Source organism: Fulvia fulva, chromosome 13 (genome assembly GCF_020509005.1).
Source record: "Fulvia fulva chromosome 13, complete sequence".
NCBI classification, from domain to species: domain Eukaryota; kingdom Fungi; phylum Ascomycota; class Dothideomycetes; order Mycosphaerellales; family Mycosphaerellaceae; genus Fulvia; species Fulvia fulva.
The window spans coordinates 722,316-745,204 of NC_063024.1; the positions used below are offsets into that span (position 1 = coordinate 722,316).

Consider the following 22,889-nt stretch of genomic DNA (forward strand, 5'->3'; position numbering starts at 1 on the left):
ACAATGGCAACTTACGAGCTACGTGTCTATACCGCCGTACCCGGCAAGATGCCAGCGCTGCTGTCCCGATTTGAGAATGAGACTCTGAAGATTTGGGAAGGACTTGGGATCAGACAACTAGGCTTTTGGTAAGCTTTCCCTCCCATCTTCCTCCACTGCATCACCCAGCTCACCTCACATTGCCTCCGCCTTGAGCCTGCGAGGTTGCAAGGACAACGCGTGAACAAGATCACTAACTTTCCATCAACAGGACGACCCTAGTTGGCCCCAACAGCAACGAACTGACCTACATCCTCGTCTGGGACTCTCTATCTGAGCGAGAACGGAAGGTCAATGCTTTCGCTGCTGACGCGGAGTGGATTGAGACGAGGGCGAAGACGGAGAGGGAGGCGGGGGGTGCGATTGTGGAGAAGATTGCGAATTTGTTTTTGAGTCCGACGGGGTTTTCGGCGTTGCGGTGAAGGATTGAGGGACAGGAGCGATAGGATAGTCGGGCTGGGGATGGAGATGGCAGTTGTACGTTCGTTACTTCGTTGAGCGGCGTCACGAGGGGGTTAGGTGTTGGTGGGACAAGTCGATGATGAGGTTCAGGAAGATAGGGTATATCATATGAGTGCTGATCTAAACAACAAGTTCGTAACTATCTTGAATCTCAATGGCGCCCTTGCCGTACGCCACGACAAAGACTCCGCCAGAGGGTACTACCGAAGCATCCTACCCAGTGCCCATACCCATTCCCAACCATAACGCCATCGCTCAGCATCAAAGCAACGAAATATCATCCAAAGACGGCATCACGATTCCCCATCCACGAAAATATTCAACGGCACCGTCGCCACAATCGCAAAATTCGGCATATCCACAATCTCACTCATCTTCAAATCCACCGCAACACTACAAAGCATATACGCCTCCACCCTCTCCAACCCCTTCGTAACCCCCAGCCACTCAATCATAGCCCTGACCGCCTTCCTCGTAGCCTCCAGAATATCCTCATCAATCCCCATCGTCGAATACGATCCCTTGTCCGGCAGGACCTCATCCTCCAGCCGTCTGGGCGGACTCCAGAAGTGCGGCGACTGGACGTGCGGTTGTGACTTGACGACTTTGAAGCGAACAGTCACGCGCATGGGCGTCTCGATGGCGGAACCGCAGACTTCGCCGTCGCCTTGGGCTGCGTGGCCGTCGCCGCAGGAGAAGAGAGCGCCGGGGGTTCGGACGGGGAGGATGAGTTTTGTTCCTCGGGTGATGTGGCGGCAGTCGATGTTGCCGCCGGTGTCCAGGGGTGGGATTGTAGAGAAGGCGCCGGGTTGGGATGGGGCTACGCCCATGGTTCCCATGAAGGGATGGATTGGGATGTGGATTTTGTCGTTGAAGGGGGCGAGGCGTTGGTGGGAGTGGCCGTTGAGTTTGGATTCGCCGTTTGTGAGTGGTGTTGATGTAGGTAAGTTCCAGATTTTGAGATGTGCTTCGGGGAACTCATCGCCTAGCAGACCGAAGCCTGGGACGATGGCGGTCCAGCCCCAGTCGGCGTGTTCCAGCTCGAGGACTTCGATCTCGAGGGCATTGCCGGGTTCAGCTCTGTTGATGTAGACAGGGCCAAAGACTGGGTCTGCTATTGATGTGTCGAGGTTCGCCACATCTTTTGCTGTTGAGTTTAGGTTGATCTGGTAGTTGCTGCCATCGATACAGTCGAACGTTACCACATCGCCCGAGTTGACTGTCAGTTGTGGTGGCTGACGGTTGTCCCAGTTCAAGTGATATTGCTTCCTGTTGACATGGAATGAATACTTTGGCATGGCTGCCAAATTATGCTAGTCGCCACCTCGTTGTTCAAGCCAAGATCGTTGTACGTTTGGCGACTCGGCAAAAACAACAAGTGAGGTCTACTCAAGAAGTAGCTAGTAGATAACATGGCTGCGATAATGTGGTAGGCGGCTCTGCGCTTATGTTGCGGCGGCCACGAGGTGTGCAATCATGCAGACTGCCCTTGAAGCTAACCCATACATGGAAGGTGTCAGAGTTCACGCTGACTGTCGCTTGCGATCCTACGATGTGGTGTGGCATATTCCGTTTCAGCCCACGTACAGGTGGCGCGGCCAGGATTAATCTGCCGCCATATAATGAGATCGAGTAATGCCACGCCGGTCAAAGTGGAGTATTTGAGCAGTGTGTTCGTATATTTCTCTGCGATGTCGGAGCCGACGGCGTGTCCGAACTGTTCCCGTGTACCTAGCTTTGGTATTTCTCTTGGTTGCGACTGGTCAAGCATTTTTGGCCTGCCTGATTGAGCATGGTGTGAGAGCAGCGAAAGTAACGTTCTCCGATCGTCTCTGGGACTTGCTTCAAGGAGAAGGTCACTTCTTGGCTGTGGTATCAAGATGCTGCAAGAGGACTGTTGGCGGGTGGCACAGTCCGATAGTGTATGCTTGACCTCGGTCTCTTCTCAACTTTGCAGGTCTGTTAGTGCGGCACAGGTGTCTTGTATAGACGCGCCTTCGCTTCAATGGGCATTTTCCGTGCTGGAAAAGGTAACATCCATGAGAGCGATGTTCGGACGATCATCTCTCGAGCCAATAGCCAGCTGCGGAAGCATTCTCGATGTGGCACGATGGGAAGATGCAGCGCATCGTTGCTGCTGTTGGCAAGCCTGACAGTCCATTCCAGCTAGCCACAGCAAATGCCTCCCAGCTTCAGTCCGTGGATCTGGTGGTCATTCAGCCCATCTCGAATTCTCGCATTCAACGTTTCCATGGATATACGCCGCGCTCCATTCGCGGTACATGATAACCTCCCACCAGCCCGACCAGCACAGACCCATAAGCATGTATTGTACATTTCGAGTACTGGGTGATCCGCATAGCTTGTACTTAACCCAAAGCAAGCACGAGTCCCATACTGTCACCGAGCTGGAGCACAGTATCGTCCATGCACCTACACATCCTTCGCAGTGAATGATACATACCCGGGCAGAAAGATGCTGCTAGTGTAGCAGTCGGTAAACTCGCGGTTGTAGCATCCTCGCAAGGAAGTATCTTCTGCCAGAAACTTGAGCTGTCGCATTAGATGGTGGCTTACATACTCTGCTTCCCAAGACGATTCGGTAGCAGTGCTGTGGTGATGACAGCACCCATTGTCAACCCACCTGCAAGGTACAGCACCTCATTGATCGAGCCGTTCTCAACCGACAGCCCGCCCGCAGGAATGACCGACTGCGCAGTCAACGGCGCCAGAATCGAGAACAGCCGGCCCCAAAAGCTAGCAACACCGGAAGCGGTTCCACGAATTGGTGCAGCGAAGACTTCTGGTGTCCAGCCATAGAGCACCGAGTTGAACATGCTCTGGAAGAAGTACTCCATGACATTGAGACCGATGTTCGAGGCTTCGCTGTTGACGGTGCTGAAGAGGAAGATTGAGATGCCCATAAGCGCCGAGCTGATCACCATGGTCCACTTCCTTCCGATCGCTGGCACGCCATACATCATGGCTCCAAGCACTACTCCGACGATGCCAGGTGCGTAGATTGCGATGTAGCTGCGGTAGGTGTGTCGCAAGGACAGATCGAGGGCTCCGTTCTTGATGGCCAGAATGCTTGGAAGGTACGTACCGGCAAGTGTGAAACCCCAGTAGTCGAAGGCATAGGTCAACCAGACAAGTATCGTGAGGCGTGTCATGCGCCAGTCTTGGACGAGTGAGCCATATCGAAGCATTTCTGCCCTGAACTTGCCATTGAAAGTCGATGGTCCTTCTGTGTGCCGCATGCCGTCGGTCCTCATCGCATCCGCCTGATCCAGGGCTTCAAAGTCAGCAAGCGTGACGCCACACGGTCTCTTGTTCGTTTTGGCGATATGTTCCAAGACCTCCACGGCCTTTGCGTCTTGACCTCGATAGACTAAAAACTTTGGCGACTCCTTGAAGTTGAATACAACAAAGCGGAGGAAGAAGACTGCCAAGGTGATGCCTCCGATCGTGAACATCAAGTACCTCCAACCCATGTTGCTGGATCGAGTGCAACATGCCTGACCAGAGGGGACGTTCTTGCACGAAGGTAAGGCCCTGTCTCCTTGGGTGAAGTTCGGCTCACATGAGTAAGTAGGAATGAATCCATATGCAATGATGCAGCAGACCACCACTCCAATCGGCTGGAAAATTGACAATAGAGCCAGCATAAAACGTTTGTTCTGCGGGATGAACTCAAGACAGATCGTCGTGTCGATGGGAATGTTGCCTCCTATGCCAAAGCCCACGAAAGCTGTAATGACCAGGAACGAACTGTACGTATTGCACCCCCCGAGTCCGAGACCAAATGCTGCGCCGATGAGGCAGGTGATATTAAAGGCCCACTTTCTCCCGATAATGTCGACGAGCACTCCCCATACGAATGCGCCAGCCGTGAGCCCCGCAGAGAATGCGATGCTGATATTTCCAGACTGATTGCCTGCGAAGCCTAGTTCTTGCTCGAGAGGCGACAGTACTAGACCGAATGCTTGGGCCCATAGTAGGTCGAGGAAGTAGCCGAAGCCGCATAGGAACCAGATGGACCTGCGACAGTCAGCCATGTGCAGCGAAGCCAAATACCGACAGAAGGCTGTAGCTACCATTGGTATCGACCCATGCCATTATTGTCGATTTCTGCATTGATAAGTAGGCATTTTCTTTCAAACAAGGTCGTGCCTTCTTCGACAATGCTGTTCAGGTCAACGGGCGCCTTGGACGTCGAAGCACGCGGCGGCTCGCTGCCGCTGTCTGTCTTCTCCATACCTCTCGTCCTTGGGTGTGGTGCCAACAAAGGTCGATACTCTGGGTCAGAATCGAATTGCTGCAAGCGCAGCTGCGCGGGTCGAGATGACGCTTCTGAAGGCATATCTGGATCTGGGGAAATGCCACCGCAGTGGCACGCTGCCGCGATACTCAACACTTGGGCGAATTCGTGAAAGCGCAATACAGCACAATGACTCTATTGGCGTAACCGTTCGCGTCGGGAGTCGTCTATCTCACAGATCGACGTTGGTAGACCCAGATCTGCTCTGGTGGGATGTCTTTTTGTTGGTCTGCATTGATTGGTCTGAGGCTCAAAGTTCACACAAAGAACTTGCTGTTGCACTGTGTGACAGGCCACTCCATGCTTTCATAGCCAGCTTGGGAAGCCCGGACTCCGCCGATAAAGACCTCATGCTCGCAACATGCGATAATGCAGCCAACGCATTATTCCTCCAAATGCCTTGGCGAGCCAGAGAGGTTGTGAAGACGGAGAAATAGTTGGCTGATGACACGGGCACGCGTCGTGCTGCATCACTAGCCTGAAGGACAGAGTGGTGACGTTCAGGGCAAACTTTCTTCGCACGTGGTCCGATCTTGCTCGGTTTTGGCGGTCTTTTTCTCCAGGTCAGCAATAGGGAGTAGTAGCACATGCCATGATGGAGCTGACCACCGATGTAGCTTCCTGATTCACGACGTCGTCCACTCCATTGGCAATGGAAGACATCTCGTCGGATCTTCGTGAGAGCTGCTCGCCTGACTTCGCCTGAGGTGCTGCGGAGAGAGGGCCGCAGGATCTGGTCCGGCAAAGTCAATCTCCAAGGATGCGACAGATGTCACATGTGGGTAGGACGATATGCTGGCTTCAGGCACGTCGGGTAGCCCATGAAGCGGAGTTATCATCCGGCACGAGTCAACTGTGCTCTGAACGATGACGACGATTGATGACGGTGAATGTGAAAGATGAAGCTGAGAGGCACGCAGGAAAGGAAGCAACATTCGGATTGTCGGCAAGTGCCCTCGGTCACGTGCCTGGTTTCGCATACCTTGATGACCTTCTTCTGCTTGTCTTCTTTCACCACCGATCACACCTACAGTGCCTCCTCTTCGACAGCACTGGCATGATATGGTACCCTATCCTGAAGTTCGCTCTCATACCATGCCGCCCTGATCAATGACATGGCGCCTTGCAAGCACGCAATCATGCACCTCTTGCTCGCGCCTGGTTGAGCGAAGATAACCCGGCCTGCTTCAACTGCTTGACCAGCAGCATAACCCACATAAGTGTCTTGGCTACATACCAGCAACTCTTCATCTGGTAAGTCGCGCGTCTCCAACGACATGCCTCGCCGCATGGCGTGCTCCCAGCGGGGAGCGTCATCGGGCAAAAATGACGGGCGAGGAAGTGATCAAAGACTTGTAACTTCTTCTACATCATCTGTCGGACCTTCGGGCGGACTTATGTCGCCAACTGGCTGGGACAGTCATGACGGCGATGACAAGATCAACTATACTGTCGATGAGACTGCCGCAGGCGAGCGCAGCATTGGCAGTCGGGACGATGAACTTCTCGATATTACGAGGCCATTTCCGGATCTGCCTGCACAGCCTGACGAGCCGGCACGGTTCACGATACGAGCAGTAGTTGTGGGAACGGTGCTGGGTGCTGTGGTGTCTGCCAGTAACATGTATCTGTGTCTCAAGACTGGCTGGACTTTTGGCGCTTCGCTGTTCGGTATGGTAGCATCGAACTGCAAACACTCTGTAGTCGGCTGCTGATATGTTGCAGGAGCGATCCTTGGCTTTGCCATCCTGAAGCCGACGAGCAACTTTTTACCCAAATTCTTGGGTGGAGGGTACTTTGGACCTCGCGAGAACGTTGCTGTTCAATCTGTAGCCACTGGAGCCGGAAGACTTTCAGTATTGTTCGAAGGAGCTATTCCCGCATTGTATAGGCTTGGACTTCTCTCGCCTACGCCGAAGGAAGACTTCTGGAGACTGATCACCTTCACTGCAGTATGCGCATTCTACGGCTGCTTCTTCGGAGTCGCGCTGCGAAAATTCTACATCATCCGTCTAAAGGGCATCTTCCCGACACCGACTGCCACAGCAGTCACGATACGGAGCTTACATGCCGCAGGATTGGCTGGTGATGCGATGCGCAAGGCGAAAGTCCTGGTGAGCACATTTGCTGCTTCCTGTGTTTTCAAAGCTATCAGCATATATGCGCCTGGGGTCTTGTGGGACTGGAACATTGCTTGGTGGATCTACAAGACGACACGCTGGAAGAGCATCATTGCAGCAAGCAATCGGGGCTGGTATATCGAACTCACACCGGCATTCTTCGGAGTTGGCATGCTCACTGGACTGAACGTTGGACTGAGCTACTTGGCTGGAGCGATCGTTTCTTGGGGCATCATTGGACCTGCTACAGATCACACAGGACTGACAGTCGGAAGTCCATCGAAGGGCACCCCTGACATCATCAGCTATAAATCACTTGATCTCGAAGATCCCTTCAACAAACCCTCTGCGCGATACTTCTTGCTCTGGCCAGGCCTCATGATCCTCATGTGCGCCACTTTCACAGAGGTGGCCATGAACGGCCCTGCATTGTACAAAGGACTCAAGCTACTAGTAGCGGACAACATGAAGAGACTCCCGACCTCACAGCACTTCGCAAGAGCCAAGGACAGAGCCGATGCCTTCCTCCTACGCGAAGATCATGAAGACGATGACCCTGCACCACAGCACGAACGAGTCCCGAGATGGATGTGGGCTTCAGGCGTCACGCTCGTCATTGTCTGCACATGTCTAGTACTCGGACTGCAGTACGACATGAACGTTGGCCTCTCAGTTCTAGCAGTTGTGCTCGGCTTCCTATTCTCCTGCATCGCGACCCAATCCGCTGCCTCAGCCGATATAGCACCGGCGTCATACTGTGGCAAAGCATCACAGCTCGTCTTCGGTGGCGTGACCTCTCCAGGTCACTACTCCCTCCACGACAAACAACTCATCAATCTCGTAGGCGGTATTGTGGCAACCGGTGCCGCAGCACAAAGCACAGACATGGTGTCGGATCTGCGCACAGGATATCTCCTCGGAGCTTCTCACCGAGCACAATTCTACGGGCAGATCATTGGCAGTTTTGTTGCGGTCTGGCTGAGCGTGGGTCTCTTCCTACTCTTCACATCAGCATACCCATGCATTCTGGACGCCTCCATCACCGATTGTTCTTTCAGCACACCCGCACTGGGCGCGTGGGTAGCCGTCGCTCAAGCCATCTCCCTCTCAAGCTTACCCATCCCATCCGTGAGCGGTTACCTTGCCATCGCATTCGGAGTCCTGGCCATCTTCGTGGTCTATGCAAGATACAAGCTGGTCCCTGCTCGATGGCAGAAATTCATCCCGAACCTCTCTGTATTTGGTCTGGCATTCATGGTTCCGACGACTCAGTATGCTATTGCTATGGCTGCTGGAGCAATGGTCACTTGCGTCTGGAGCTGGAAATTTAAAGCTTCCTACGGACGCAATGGGTATGCTGTTCCTGCTGGTCTCATAGCAGGTGAGGGGATCGGTGGCCTTATTGCTGCACTGCTGGAGATTACGAATGTTGGTGGCTCGACGTATGGTAGTGCTGTTGGGTGTGTTGGTGATACTTACTGTGGCTGAAGATGTGTGGAAGCATTCTTATCGTAGCCTTTAACGATACCACAGAGCAGGGCGCCCTCGCAGTATTAACTCCTGGTTTCGGGGTCGATAATTCACTCCATAGCGATCTGGACCAGAGTGGCGGAATTCTTCCAAAAGATCGCGAACGAGTATATGAGGCGCTTCGGGTACATTCTCTCCCAGCACCATGTCCGGAAGAGGGGCTCACTTGTTTGAGTTCAAGATTCTTCGTCCTCGAAGATTCCAGTATAGACTCCGCTGTTCACTCATACTCCCTGCGTAATGCTTGCTGCTAAGACAACAATTCAACTTGGGTCGACACAAAGAACAATAGACAAGCAAGCCTGCCGCACTGGTTTCTAGCGGCTGCTAATCCAACAGTCATGGACAAGATCACAACCAGCATGACATCAACCACCGTCAACACCCCGCCGCAAATCGAAGAACCAAAGAAACCAAGACACACCTGCCAAGTCTGGGCCAACTATGTCCAAGCCTTCGTCCGCGGCGAGGAGTGGACGGCAAAGCTGACCTTGCGGTGCAAGCACTGTCCTCTCGAGCTAGAGTGTGCTGAAGGAGAGCATGATTGTGTGACTAAGATGGACGACCACGCTCAAGAATGTAAGGCGCGCCAACAGATGAGCAAGAAAGCAGTACAGCAGTCAACACTCGACTTGTTGAAGGCGGACAGCGAAGCGGCTGCAGCGTCGACTCGGGACGAAGAAGCGGATGCGGGAGTGCTGTCGACTGAGAAGAGGGAGAAGATAAATGGACCGTCGTGGCGTTGAAGGTGTCGATGAGGAAGATGCTGTTATGAAGGAGTGTCGATGACCGTAGATGCAGAGAGTATCATTGGCTCAAAACCACATTCCCCCAAGCCAATTGTACGTGACGAGGAAGGTAGTCCTTGTACCAGCTCGTGATGATCATCGCTCCGCGGCCAGTACTAGTCTCATCTCAAACAAGGGGCGCAGGGGTTGGTGCTGTGCCACGGTAAGTACTCATCTGGGACAAATTCACTACTGTCTCGACGGCGTGCCGACTGATATCTTCCAGACAATGTTTCAGCATCCTGCAGATAGAATACCCCACGCGCTACTCGCCAGCATCCATAACATATGTACATATATATATATATATATATATATCATTGCAACATGCTTCGTCCGATCCCCTTCACCATCCTAACTAGTTGGCACCTCTACCACCAGCCAACAACAGCGCATATCCATGTCCCTCCCAACCCGCTCACAACTCCTCCTCACCCTCACCCGCGACACCCATCAAGATCAAGCGTCCAACACCGCCTCCAACACCCTGACCGAATGCCCCATATGCTACGACATCGTAACAAACACCTTCACAACACCCTGCAACCACACTTTCTGCCACGGCTGTCTATCCACCTGGCTTCGTACTTCAACGACATGTCCCAACTGCCGCAGCGTGCTTTGCGAGCAGCCAGCACGACGGCAAATAGAGCGATTTCCAGTCGAGTCACTCGGCATGCGTCCCACCTTATCACTTGCGCAGCAGCTGCAAGCGATCCGGGAAGCGCGCGGCCGCCAAAGAGCAGAGGGCCGCGAGCGACAGCGGCGGTGGGCGAGGGTGAAGATTAATGGCGTATCAGTGAGGCAAGAGGGAACTAATCGAGCACGGTTCAATCGGCATTAATGATGGTCCTACTTGCCTCGACACGTAGCATTCCCCTGATTCCTAGGGATTCTCGTGTATAGAATCACACATGGCCTGCTGCTCCGAGAACGACTCGTCTTTCACCCAAGCCTCCTCAAGCTTGACGAAAGATCGCACATTTTGATTGCAAGCGTATCGAGGTCGACCAGGAATGTTACTGGAAGTAGCGAGAAGCAGAAACTCCTCCGTCGTGAAGTAAAGCTCCATGGGAGTTGCGGTCGATTCTGTGGGCCAGTCCCACGTTATGAACCAGCGATGCTTCTGCAGTATCGTTATATCGGTTCTTGCTTGACCTACAATGCGGTAGCGAGTTTCTTGGTCCTTCCTGAGGATGAGCCAGGTCCAGTGTTGTCTGACTGACCGGACAGAGAAAGTCGTTGGCTTGGACTCCTGGGTCGATGTGTCCTATGTCATACTTGCCGTGACGGACAGAAGAGAGATCTGTGTCGGTAGTTGCTGAGTATGGTTTCTCACTCCACTTGATCTTCAGGCAATGGCATCCGAGACGAAATTGTGGACCGTATACTGGAACGTCGAACTGTAGTCCATCATCAACATCCTCCACCGGGCAGAGGTAGCCATGATGCTGAAATATAAGCGGAGCAGAATGACTCGACGTTGCCTCTATTCCTTGAGAAGATCTAGCGCGAGCCCACTCGAGCAGCTTTGGGTGTTCTGCGTTCAGGCCCGATGCCAGTATGAATCGAACAGCTTCGTTCAGAGAGCGACTTACGCTCTTCGCAGGGTGGACAAGCTTTGTGCACAGATGCAGTCGATCGTAATCTGATACCCACGATGAGCTTAGAAGGAATGCTCTCTTCAAGCGGTCCCAGTCACGCTCGATTCGTAGCATGGCAGCCTGGATAAATGCCAGATCAACAGCAGCTGCAACATCAAGCGTCTGTACAAGTGTGCGAACGTCTGCGCCACCAGAGCAAAGGGATAGCTTTTCCCACGCCAGCTTCATGCGTTCTTGGATTGTAATTTTGAATTGCGCGACAATTTCCAGGTCCTTTATTTCTCTGATACTCCGAAAGAAAGTCATGGCAGCCTGGATCGTATCTTGATCATCGGTTTTGGTCAGACTAAGAAGCCGGCAAACGGTGCGAAAGTCCTGCATGCTCTTGCACAACGCTATGCCGGCAAGTTCCAACGATGCCTCACTACGTTGACCCAAAGTCTGCAGCAAAGCATCGAAACCTCGCGAGTCATTGCAATACGTCATGGCCTGTCGACATAAGTCGGTACTGGAGGTGTTGTAATCTATGGCGATTTGCCTCCTCGATGGCCACTTGATCAGAGCGGCAAGATCATAGATACGATCTCGCGGGTCGAAGCAAGGCCAGTCTCGAAACTTAATGACAGCGTCTTGCAAGCTTAAAGATACCATCTCTCCGCTTTTGAGGCCGAGAACAGTCCACATTGCTTCTTCACCGGTGTAGTTGAACACAGTCTTGTGATGCCATAAAGTCGAGGCTTTGGCGATGGAGTTTCCGCAGAGGATGAATAGGTCAGTGGCCAACGCACATTCTTGTACGATCCAGAGTCGGTGCCAGTAAGGTCGAGATGCGAGTTCAGCAATTATTACAGCGCGAGCGGTGCTCTCTCGCTCGGAGGGCATGACATTAGCATCATGAAGTGCCGAGAACAGGCGATCACTATCTTACGTGTGCCGACCAACACATGCTGCTACCCCGGTGGCCCCAGCATAGATCTTTCCCATCAATCGCACTTGGTGGGACTTCTCTTCGTGATCGTCCTGGTTGATACATATCGAGTCGATCCAGAAAAATGCACCAGGAAACTGTACACTCGCTTGCCACAGGGCGTAGTAACAGTTCGGACGGAGGTAAAGTGTTCGTCCGTCCACCCTGATCACTGCTTGCCGCATCTTCTCTCCCCAAGTGTAAGAGACCACGATGTAGGGAGGAGCGTTGTTCAAGTTCCAGGTTGTGAGTGAGCACCATATGCCCACATCCTTGTGGCCAGCTGCATTGCGGTCTACGGACAAGTCGAAAGGGTCAGTAAGATGATCATGCAGGACTTTCAACAGGCGAATTTGACTTGATGGCTGGCGCAGCGCTGTGTCGGTGAAACTTGAGACTTGTTCCTGATAACGTTCAGCTTCATCGACGAGTAACCGGACAGTGGTTTCAGGTTTTCCTGTTGTGTTGTTCGACTTCGAGACCTGATTACTTCCGTGTTGTCGCCCCAGAAAAAAGTACAAGATCAAAGCTCCTCCAATGACCAAGCTGAGAATGAATACATGTACATGAGCCTCTGGTAGCGAAGATAAGGATGTCATGTTACGAATGCTTCTTCAGACAGATGCTTCATAGAAAATGAGCAAGCTCGCACAACTGGCGTGGCTGTAGTACAGGATGTTTGAAGCGACGTCGAAGGCACGAAGCAAATCAGACTGCTGCGCCCCCACGTGGCGCTCAGGTGTACAGCGGGCGTGGCGCGTACAGTAGCCGCACGCTGGTCGAAGTATGCTCGCGGTGACCACCTGAGACCAGAGGGCGAGATACTGGAAGTACATCTGAAGATTGAAAGTCTCCAGCACGGTATCGTTCAGACTGTGGAAGCACTCACCGGACCAATTTTCCATGCGACAAGGCGGATGCTGTTGAGGTCCACGCCTACCGACCTGCCAGTTCAAGATGAACCTGCGGTCGCTGACTAGAGCGGATATGTTACCGAACGCATCGTCTCGCTTCGACAGCAGATCTGCAGACTATGCTCGAGCATGTGTCTCGAGCATGGAAGCGATGTTTGAGCATGATTTCTCGGTTCGAGATGGACCGGCAGCCTCTGCGGCAGTCCGAAGGAAGAGTATTGTCGATCGTGTTGTTCAGTGCTGAGACATGAGCTCTTGCTGAAGGACCTGACATCTTCTCGTCCGGCGGCGTAGTCGTGGCGTCAAGATGTGTTTACTGTTGCTGTTGGAACTTCGTGCTGGTCAAGCTTGGCATCCTCCGAGCTGCTTCATTTCGAGACTTGATGAGTGCCATATTTGCCCTGCCGTGCCTGGGTATTTCGCGACTCATGAGCATCCGCAGACCAGTCTCAAGACCTCGACAGGCATGGAGCCGCAATCAATGTGTGCTGGTTGGCACTTGCCACCCCCACAAGCCCGTACCTGCTCGAGCGCACAGCGTCGATAAGGAGCTCCGCGAGGAACAGCAAGGCACCAATGCCACCACCCCTTCATCGCCGATCTTTCGGTGATGTTGCTCGAAGTTGTTGTCACAGCCGGTCCACGATGCCGTGTTTCCACAATTAACAGTCCCGAGCGTGCCGAAAAACTTGGTTGTTGAAGCGGTCCACATATGATGTCGGCTGGTTCCATGATGGGGTCTAGAATGAGTTATGGGTCTGCCCATGGCTGTGTAAGCATAACTCTGACAGTGCAGGAGGACGATTTCGTGAAAGATGTTCTTTCCAGGGATGGCGCTGCCGAGGTTCGTGATCCTGGTCCAAGCGCTGAGACAACATCAGCATCACCATCACTCTTCCTCCATCAATACATGTGTTTGATCAACAACATCATCACCTTCCAACAGCGGAGAACGACGAGAACGAACAATCGCCTCTGCATAGGTGGAGTCTCGTCTACTCAAGAAATAAGCGCCCCTGCATGCAACTAGCACGATGGTGAAGCATTCTCTGCAGCTCCACGCGTGACCGGCGTTCTCCCACGCGATGCAGCCGATGCTTGTCGACCCTCTCAGAATACTAGTCCTTCTACTAAATCACCTCAATAGGCAATATGTCGTCTGTGCAATGGAGCACGTTCGTGTTTCCTTGCTCAAATTTCTGCCCTTGAGCCATCGCAGGATCGAAGTCCATGCGACGGGGAAATGCTTCCATCGACGGCTTAAGAATGGCCTGCCCCAGAAGCGACAGGTCAAGAATCATGTTGAGTACCCTGACTACGGGTGCTACGCATGCTTCGCGGCATGATTCTTCGGAGCGGGTTACCAGCCTTATGGGTAAGGAGGATAATGTGACAGATGCCACCGACCCTCTCTCTTTGACAGTCACTTAACTTCAAACACATTCGTTTTGCTTCTCCACTTCTTGAGCTGACCGTCCCCGGATCTCGACCTTCACCCTCGTTTGCTCGTCATGATCTGGATGGTCGTCACATGAGCGAAGAGTATCTGAAGTCTGGGGAGTCAAGGCGTTGACGGCGAGATGGTGGTCTTCGAAGACCATGCGCCGAATGTGGCTGCTACGATCATTATCCTCTCGGCCATATCGTTGGTGGTGTTCCCGTTGCGTGTGTACACACGGATCAGGCATCAAGCATGGGGGATGGATGACTGGTCTATGACCTTTGCCGCAGTGAGTCGCAACATGGAGAGCATCAGGAATACTTGCTGACCGCCATGCAAGATACCTTATGCCGCCCTCAGTGTATTCTGCCTAGGGAGCTCCTTCCTAGGCGTAGGAACGCACAAAGAGAAGCTCGACGCCCACCAGACCGAACAGGGCATGATGGTACCTCACACCCACTCCCTCCCCTCCAAGCATCCAGCTGATCGTTGATAGTGGTTCTTCTTCTTCGAAATCTTCTTCTGCATCACCATCATCCCTGTCAAGCTCAGCATCTCCTTCATGCTGATCCGCATCGCTGGCCCAAAGAAGAACTACAAATACGCCATCTACGCCATGTCCACCCTCTTCGTCGTCATGAACTTGATCTCCTTCTTCTACATCATCTTTCGCTGCGACCCCGTCAGCTTCGCCTGGGACACCACAGTACCCGGCGGCCACTGTTTACCAGCCCAGGATCTCGCGGACATATATTACGCCGACACTGCTGTCAACATTATTACCGACTGGTTCTGCGCGCTGGCACCGATCCCGCTGCTGTGGAATTTGAAGCTTAATACGAATGCGAAGATTAGTGTTGGGTTCCTCCTGAGTCTCGGAGTCCTGGCTAGCTTGTCGGCATGCATTCGACTGAAGTATACCGTCAACCTCAACAACTCGGATGATTACCTCTACAGCGTCGGCGACGTTATGATCTGGGGCTGTGAGCTCTCCCCTCCCTCCTTACCTAATCCTCCATCCCTCTGCTAATGTTGATCCTCACAGATGCCGAAAACGGCGTCGGCTTCGTAGTCGGCTGCATCGCAACTCTCCGTCCCCTCTTCCGCAAAATGTTTCAGCTCGGCACCACAGACCACTCCAATATCAAACTTTCAGGCGGAGCCAACGGCGACCTCTACCGGGGCGGATCTTCAGGCATGCCGCATGCTGGATCTAAGCGAGCGGCCGCGAAGACGACGATTACGAGTCAGCTAAGGAAAGGGAGCGATGGATCGAATAGCACGAGTGAGGAGTATATTTTGCAGGATACGAATGGGTCGAATATGAGGAGGGGTATGATGGGGATCCATGTTAGTCGGACGGTCATGCAGAGGAGGGATTGATGCGATATCGACAGTGTATTTGACAGCAGTGGTAGGGTATTGGTATAATTGATTAACATTTTCGAAAGTTGCGGCTTTGAGTTTGGCGACCAAAGTCCAGATTTGTTGCTGATGGGTATATCTGAACCGGTGATTGCTGCTTTACTTTCGAGAGGCACTACGGTGGCTTTTGAAGGTCGCAGATCGTTTCTGATGCTGATGCTGATGGCGACCAAGCCTCAGTTGTCGCGATGAAATCTGCAAGTCTGCAAGTCCACCTGTCTGCGGCTGTGAACTTCCGAAACCAAACACGACATCTATCATGTCTCCTCAAACCCCATCACTTGCAATTCCCAGCCAGATCCGACGTTCGATCGATCTGCGGTACAGATGGACCTCATTCAGCAACAGCTCGTCCAACCTCACGACCCATCCACCTTCCCCTGCTCAGCCTCCTTCACCTTCAAGTCCTCCGTCCTGAGCTGATTCCTCTTCCCCAAAATCCTGAGCGTATTCTTCTGCTCAGTCTCAGTCATCTGCTCCCAGTTCGAAATTCTCGAAAGACTGCCATCTTTGTTGACCACTAGAGGACCAAGGTGATCCATAGAGATTGAGCCTTGGCCGGACGAAAGATCGAGTTTGTGGTCTGATCCTTGGGATGGCTGGGGCAGACCGAGGGGCTGACCGTTGCTGTCGAGGAGAGGTTGGTCATCTTTGGTGGGTTGAGAGTTTGATGACATGGTGGCGGTTGTGCTGGAGAAGCTCTTGGCGATGGGACGAGATGTTGGAGTGGGTGGGAAGAATGCGAGACGCCGGAGGGAGAGGCGCTGCATGAGGCTTTCTTGGGATATGTTCAGGAGTCCTTGTTGGTAGAGGCCGGCGAGAAGTGCCAGCAGACCGATACTGATGGAGATGATGATGGCGTATGGTAATTTCATGGACGAGAAAGTTCTGGAATTGTGGCGGTGGTGAAGTCAGGCTACTGGCACCCGCTCTTGTTGTGCGCTGATCAAAGTGGTGCAAGCGACGTGGTCACAGCTATGTTGGTGGATATGACAGGTGTTGCCACCTCGATGTATACCCTGATGAGACTGTTGGCATGAGATGGCAGATTCGAGAAGTGGCTGCATAAATTGCAGCATAACTCTAGCGCGAGATGTGCATGTTGTGCACATTAACCTTGTCACGATCTTTGACTTGCTGTTTCGCCATCATCACAACACCTTCTTTCTGTGACAAGACACATCAAAAATGTCAACACCAGGAGCACAAGTCTATATCACACCGGCGATCGGTTTGGCAATATCAAGCGCGACGTGCCCCGCCAACATAAGCCAGCAGGAACCTCACCTCATTGATTGACACATTCGCGGATCAACGAGGTGCGAGGTCACGGGAGTAATCCAAATAGCTGTCGATGGACAGTATGAAGGAATCGTACGCTACCTCTTGACCAATGGCGTGCGAGTTCTATCAGCTCATATTAAGAGCGCCGTTCCACGGTGGTTCTATCACGATCAAAGCCGATCATTCAGCTTTTATTAGAACACGGATGGCCTATAGATGCTCAGCTTGGACGGTCCGATCCGCCAGTACTCGCGTAAGATTGCCTATGAGAGTTGAAGGTAGCTGTTATCAACTTACAAGGTGCACAGGTATGCCACAGACGACTTCGACTTGACGCGGGGTCGCGATGATGAATGGAGGACAACGGAAGAGTGCGCACAGGACCTTCACAGCCTGGGATCGTATTCACTATGCTTGAGATTCATTATGCTTGGGCTCCACCAAAAGTCCAAGATGCTTGAGATTCAATATGCTTGCGATCCGATGTTCCCACATTCAGATCCTCCTGCGCCTTCATCAGCCAGGTCCTGAGCTTCTTCAAAGCGGTCTCATCATTGATCCTGGCTGATGTCGAGTAGTCCTCGTCAATCCATCCTGGCGTACCTGCTGTGATAAGCTTGCATCCAAAAGGACGACAAGAACCAAAATCAATAAGATACGGCGTCTCATTCCTGTCGTCAATCATGATGTTCATCGGATTCAGATCATTGTGCGCTAGGCCGAGCATATGGAGATGCTCGAGCGCAGATCCAATTTCTACCATGAGCCTGTTAACGTCGATGTGGCGAATCATTTTCCTGTCAAGTCGCTGGTGAAGTGTCATCTCGTGACGATCGAAGACGCGTCCGACAATTCGTCCACGCTTGGTAAGGCAACCGTGATACCGTATAATGTTTGGATGTGGCATCCGCAGTAGAAGCTCCAGAGTCTCCACTTCCTGCAGCATAAGCTTAGGCAGTAAAGCAGTGCCAATGAAAACAATATTCAGTTCCAGTCTTTTCAGAAAGAGCCTCTCGTCTATGGGTCCCCAGAAGGTTGTGACAGTGGAAGTTGGTATCTCAGGATAAACATCGTCGTCTGGCAGACGCTGGAGGCATTCTTTGATCTCTTCTACGCTCAAGGCAGTTACCTTCGACTTCGACTTCTCAAAATATACATCGTACTCGGGCGTGAAGAAGCCGAATGACGAGAACAAATATATCGGGTTGCCATCCTCGTCGTCTTCCTCAGCAAAGGCAGTATACCGGGGTGAGAGATCTCGGAAGGAGGATATCAGTAGCTCTTGATCGGTCATCTTTCACCAACAGTGTCGTGGCCAAAGGCATCGAAGGTGTAGTTGACCAGAGGTGTTGCGCCGCGGTGTCGTGCCGCGGTGCTGTCGCACGGTGCAGTATAGCTCGGCAAGAAGAATTGTGCGTCTTCTGGTACAATTTTCAAACCGATGTCATGCTGTATGGTGTAGCATAGTGACTTACATGATGATTTGAAAAGTGGGGCGGCCATGTGTAGTTCTAGCCCGGCAGAGATGAGGATGAAATCGAGCGTCGGTTGGGTTTTCGTGTACTTGACCTGGTGAAGAACTCTAGCACGTGACACATGCTCAAATGCCTAAGGCATCATTCAGCCTATCTCTGCGCTCTTTCTCAAGTGACTCACTCAATACGTCAGTTAGGTTCCATGTGGTTGTGAGCGGTGTACCACATTCCTACCTGTTCCAGATGCCGATTCTAACAGGCGGAGGACCTATCGTGGCGATGCTCTCGAGTCTGTCCAATACTCTCGTGCCATTCCAGTAGGATCCCAAAGGTCCGGTCTGTTGGCGTTCTGGAATGTAGACTTTGTACGGTTAGGGTCGGCCTTGCGATCGACACTCTACACTACTTCCGCTGCCGCTTTTGGGAGAAGCGGAAGGTCCCGCTCGTGCATCGAAGCATCCTTCATTGCGTGGCACTGTGGCTTTAGGGGACGGAGGGAGCGATCGTCGCGATCAGCGAGGGAGCTAATTCTGGGGCCGAATGCTCTTTCGTGTGCCGTGAAGTGTGACGAGTGTGACGGCTGTCTGTAGCGTGGCAGCGGTAGATGCGCGCTGTCCTTTGCGCGAATCCTTTGGGTGCCGAGACGAAGGCTTCGTTGGCTGTGGAGAGACGTATCGATTCAAAGTCATTTCAGCCCAAGGTTTGGAGTGAAAGGTAGAGTGTGTACAATATGTCTCACATTTCATTATTGTCACTGCGCATCGAAGCGCAATTCCAATACTAAATCCTCCCAGGAAATTTGCTGCTCGCAGAGACCACGCGAGAGCCTCAAAAGCTGGCTTTATGCCGGGTATAACAGTCTCCCACAATGTCCTCCATATCTTGAACTCCATGCTAAAGGTCAATGCCTCAAGGCCTCAAGACCTCATGTCCGTAGTCTTCTAATAGTTGGTAGTCATGATCGTCGTCATAGTTCGAGTGCAATCTCAGATCAATTCATCACTTCCACTCCTACCAACCTCTTCGATGACTTGCCGTACCTCGTCCTCGCCAAACATGGGTCCCATCCCATCGCACCGTGCCATCTTCTTCAAGCGTTCACAGACCTCTCCAATGTCGACGGCACCGGAGAGGTACAGTGGATGTGATTGTAGCAAATCCCACGTCGCGCTTGCCGAGAGGAGATTGCTATCGCTCCCGGGTGAGCTTCCATATCTCGGTGATGTTGAATCTGATGAGAGCAGTCCATTTGCTAGTCTTGCTGCGTCCAAGTGTGGTTTAGGAGACCCCTTCGAAGGTCTATGGGAAGGCAATAAGCTTGGGTCGTCAACGAAACTGGGAGGGTGATGCGATGTGGGTGAAGAAGACGCAGTAGCGCGGAGGATCTCGTTTTCGGTTTGTGCTCTTTGCAGCATGAGCTTTAGGCGTTCATTGTCTGACTGCAAAGATGAAGTCGTAGTGGTCAAGAGGTTGAGCTTCGCTTCTAGATCTCTGACATGTCGCTCCTTTCGTTCTCGGAATGCTCTTTGTCTGAGGTTTGGGTCAGCGAACTGTGGCTCAATATGGACAGTACATGTCATCAACTTACGCTGCTCTATTTTGTGCCTTTCTTCTCGATTGTGCTGGTGTGAGGCTATCCTTCTCTTCGCTGCTGCCTCTTCTACCATGTCCCTCGTGCTCCATGTCTACAGCTATCCCACTATCCACGGAGCCATTTGGCCGTATTGAGAGGTGCTGCGGGGGAGGAGAAACGGATGCAGTTGGTAGCGGTGTCAGGCCTTGGCCCAGAGATGTGTCGAATTGGTAGTCGAAGTTGCTGAGCGAGAATGAACCTGAATTAAGACCTTCCATACTCTGCACATCGAAGTATCAGATCCGCTGTACTTTTATTCATGTTCTCATTACTCACAGGAGTGGCTCCAATGACCTCTCCAGTGGAAGACAGCAACCCAGCATCGCCGTAACCCATATACTGGTAAGGTTGCTGGGCGGAAGCGAAGTAATTGTAGTCCATAGCCTCCATAGCTACTGACGTTCGTGTGACCTGCTGATACTGCTGCCTAGTATTGTGCTATGATGTGCTTGGTGGTGCACGCAAGACACGAGCTTGAGTAACAGGTTGGGGTCCGGACGTTGACGACACAAACAGCTGAAAGCTTTCAAGGAAGCACATGAGACGTAGGAAGGAGTCTCGACATACAAGTAGTAGCTCAGCCCTGAACTCTAGCCGACCTGTCCAAAACGTGCACCACGCAAGAGATGTGAAGGCCCGGGATGATCATCCTAGTCGGGCCCATTAGCTGCACATGCTCGCGCATGGTTGCTTGTAGGCTGTAGCCCATCGCGTCAAAGCAAGCTATGGTCCATGGAAGGGACGGACGGGTTCGACGGAGCCACACTGTTGGTGGCATAAATCACGACAATCTGCAACCCTCGATCCTGCGGCCTGGCTGTGCTTTGGCCGCGAGAAGGAGCGTTTGCGCGAGGGGCAGCGGTCGGCGCTGCAGCTGTAGGATTTTAGCGTGGATGGATTGAGCCTGGCCTCATCGGCGACAGGCGACAGTTCAGAGACAGTCATCAAGATAGGCCGTGCGCATGTTTTGAGTTGGCAGAGGCAATATGATGACTGCGCGAGCTCGGTGTAGTTCCGATAGCTCTGATAGGTTGCAGATGCGCAGCGGGGCGACAGTGACAGGCACAAGAGGTCGCCGGCTCGTCGCCGTCGTCGAATCCCCGGTGATACGCACGAGATGTGACGAGGCCGTGGTCGGGATGCCCTGCCACCGATAGTACCGAGAGCCAGGTAATCCTGTTGAGCTGCCAGCGCCGAACATCGCAGGACGCTGCTGTTTCCATGATGGGCACTGTTGGTTGTGTTCCGCGTTAATCGTTCTGCCGCCAAAGTCTCGCGGCAATTGCTGTCTTAGCGCGTTAGGGTGACAGAAAATAGCCTGCGCTTGCGACAACACTAGCTGCAGATGAGTGCCAGTCAGAGTGGTGGTAGGGCGCGCTGCATACAACAGAGTCTGTGCCAGTGTGCCTGTGTTACCTCCGTCTTTTTGGAATGGGGCCATCGTGAAGTGGAGGAGGCTTGCATGGCACCGAGTACGCCAGTCGCGATGGCTGCAGGCATCACGACAAGGCCGTGACGTACGGTAAGCATATGGCAGCAAGGGTGGTACGAGACGAGCTTCAAGTATTGGACAGCTCAATGGCACGTGGGAGATAGCGTCGGTGGGAAGTGCCGTGTTCGGCTTTCCTTTCGCGGACAAATGTACGAAGTGCTGCTTGCCAAGCAACACCGCTGAAGAGTGTCGACCTGCTTGGACAGAAGTTGAGTATGTATGGTCGCGGTCAAATCATACCTCGGATGCTGATCGACCCCATTGATGACTGGATTGAGAGACAAGATTTTGCCAAGAAGCAAGAAGCGTCTTAAGGCAATCTGACGGCGCATCGGTCCGGGGAGCGCTGAAGGGTGGTGTGGTGGCATGTGGCATGCGGAGGCCTTCAGTCAGATGATCATTGGCTAGTACCACAGGGCTGAAGTCGTGACATATTCACGACCAGTTGACTACCTTCTTCATGCGGCTGAACTGCAGTCAGCACTTGGAATGGCACAGCCCTACAGCTCAATCTTGGGTGAAGAAGTCCCTGTTGTTCATGACGAAGCTGCTCTGGCGGCGTTTTTGATGAACGAAGAGCGGAGTACCCTGCCTCGCAAGCAGTACCACCGGAGGCTTTAGTGACTTTCCACTCCGAGTCAGCGGATTCCAGTCCCGCGTAGATCAACATCCATCGTGCAATATGAGCGGTGAGCCGAGTTCGGCAGTGTCAATTCCGCCGGGCGGTGATAGGGACGCGGGTTTAGCATCTCACCCGAAATGCGGCGATGAGAATGATGATACCGATCATACCAAGGTACCGTTCTGCCATTGCTATCGTTCCAGCGTCTTGCCAGGTTATCCCTCCGGAATGAACAGCACGGGTCAGCATGCCGCAAAGTCCTCGACGAGGTCACATCCGCAACATCGCTGCCGGATGTCACCCAAAATGTTCGTGAAAACAGACTGCAGCCATGTTAGGCGAACGAGCTGCACATGAGGCGCGAGAGCTTCGCGCGGGACGAACACCGCTTGTTTCACGACCGAGTACCACCCATTTCGTAGCCGCCAGATATGCGCAGTCAAGCGACTGCATGGTATTGCATGTCGTGTTTTGCCCTACACTTGGTACTCAAGATCCCTTCCATGCGCATAGAACACTTTATGCACGTGGAGAATGCAGGGACTCGTGCCAGTATGCCAGTATGCGGGGTCGAGCAGTTCCGAGCAGTGTAAGCACTGAGTAATGAGACTCCTTCTTCAGACATCAATCTGCTGCGCATTGTGTGTCCATGTGCTCGGAGCCATAGCGGGAGTCAACTGCTTCGAGATCGACACAGGAACTTTATCTTTGAAGACCCGTCGCCTGGCTAGAGGACTGTGGCAGTAGAGTGGCCAATTTGTGGGGTTGCAGA

At 52.8% G+C, this 22,889-nt stretch overlaps 11 protein-coding genes across 11 annotated transcripts; 5 read left to right on the forward strand and 6 right to left on the reverse strand.

Moving 5' to 3' along the window:
- Positions 1-3: 3 nt before the first annotated feature.
- CLAFUR5_14320 (uncharacterized protein) lies at positions 4-461 on the forward strand (the record flags this gene model as incomplete). The annotated part of the gene is made up of 2 exons (XM_047913468.1): positions 4-128; positions 251-461. The coding sequence occupies 2 exons, from the start codon at positions 4-6 to the stop codon at positions 459-461; spliced, it is 336 nt and encodes a 111-aa protein (XP_047769699.1).
- A 333-nt stretch (positions 462-794) lies between these two features.
- CLAFUR5_14321 (Putative formamidase) lies at positions 795-1,799 on the reverse strand (the record flags this gene model as incomplete). Its single annotated transcript, XM_047913469.1, has 1 exon — positions 795-1,799. The coding sequence occupies one exon, from the start codon at positions 1,797-1,799 to the stop codon at positions 795-797; it is 1,005 nt and encodes a 334-aa protein (XP_047769701.1).
- Positions 1,800-3,074: 1,275 nt separating this feature from the next.
- On the reverse strand, positions 3,075-4,864 carry CLAFUR5_14322 (MFS siderochrome iron transporter 1; the record flags this gene model as incomplete). The annotated part of the gene is made up of 2 exons (XM_047913470.1): positions 3,075-4,542; positions 4,599-4,864. 2 exons carry the CDS (start codon positions 4,862-4,864, stop codon positions 3,075-3,077), a joined length of 1,734 nt encoding a protein of 577 aa, XP_047769715.1.
- Positions 4,865-6,099: 1,235 nt separating this feature from the next.
- On the forward strand, positions 6,100-8,430 carry CLAFUR5_14323 (putative metal-nicotianamine transporter; the record flags this gene model as incomplete). Its single annotated transcript, XM_047913471.1, has 2 exons — positions 6,100-6,493; positions 6,548-8,430. The coding sequence occupies 2 exons, from the start codon at positions 6,100-6,102 to the stop codon at positions 8,428-8,430; spliced, it is 2,277 nt and encodes a 758-aa protein (XP_047769752.1).
- A 383-nt stretch (positions 8,431-8,813) lies between these two features.
- On the forward strand, positions 8,814-9,218 carry CLAFUR5_20381 (uncharacterized protein; the record flags this gene model as incomplete). Its single annotated transcript, XM_059463217.1, has 1 exon — positions 8,814-9,218. The coding sequence occupies one exon, from the start codon at positions 8,814-8,816 to the stop codon at positions 9,216-9,218; it is 405 nt and encodes a 134-aa protein (XP_059319200.1).
- A 442-nt stretch (positions 9,219-9,660) lies between these two features.
- CLAFUR5_14324 (uncharacterized protein) lies at positions 9,661-10,042 on the forward strand (the record flags this gene model as incomplete). The annotated part of the gene is made up of 2 exons (XM_047913472.1): positions 9,661-9,921; positions 9,986-10,042. The coding sequence occupies 2 exons, from the start codon at positions 9,661-9,663 to the stop codon at positions 10,040-10,042; spliced, it is 318 nt and encodes a 105-aa protein (XP_047769697.1).
- Positions 10,043-10,146: 104 nt separating this feature from the next.
- CLAFUR5_14325 (uncharacterized protein) lies at positions 10,147-11,746 on the reverse strand (the record flags this gene model as incomplete). Its single annotated transcript, XM_047913473.1, has 2 exons — positions 10,147-10,386; positions 10,859-11,746. 2 exons carry the CDS (start codon positions 11,744-11,746, stop codon positions 10,147-10,149), a joined length of 1,128 nt encoding a protein of 375 aa, XP_047769698.1.
- Positions 11,747-14,325: 2,579 nt separating this feature from the next.
- On the forward strand, positions 14,326-15,569 carry CLAFUR5_14326 (uncharacterized protein; the record flags this gene model as incomplete). The annotated part of the gene is made up of 4 exons (XM_047913474.1): positions 14,326-14,475; positions 14,527-14,631; positions 14,683-15,169; positions 15,232-15,569. The coding sequence occupies 4 exons, from the start codon at positions 14,326-14,328 to the stop codon at positions 15,567-15,569; spliced, it is 1,080 nt and encodes a 359-aa protein (XP_047769770.1).
- A 401-nt stretch (positions 15,570-15,970) lies between these two features.
- Positions 15,971-16,486, reverse strand: CLAFUR5_14327 (uncharacterized protein; the record flags this gene model as incomplete). Its single annotated transcript, XM_047913475.1, has 1 exon — positions 15,971-16,486. One exon carries the CDS (start codon positions 16,484-16,486, stop codon positions 15,971-15,973), a length of 516 nt encoding a protein of 171 aa, XP_047769696.1.
- Positions 16,487-17,319: 833 nt separating this feature from the next.
- On the reverse strand, positions 17,320-18,189 carry CLAFUR5_14328 (uncharacterized protein; the record flags this gene model as incomplete). The annotated part of the gene is made up of 1 exon (XM_047913476.1): positions 17,320-18,189. One exon carries the CDS (start codon positions 18,187-18,189, stop codon positions 17,320-17,322), a length of 870 nt encoding a protein of 289 aa, XP_047769707.1.
- A 1,167-nt stretch (positions 18,190-19,356) lies between these two features.
- Positions 19,357-20,393, reverse strand: CLAFUR5_14329 (Fluconazole resistance protein 3; the record flags this gene model as incomplete). Its single annotated transcript, XM_047913477.1, has 3 exons — positions 19,357-19,900; positions 19,959-20,224; positions 20,280-20,393. 3 exons carry the CDS (start codon positions 20,391-20,393, stop codon positions 19,357-19,359), a joined length of 924 nt encoding a protein of 307 aa, XP_047769374.1.
- Positions 20,394-22,889: the final 2,496 nt, after the last annotated feature.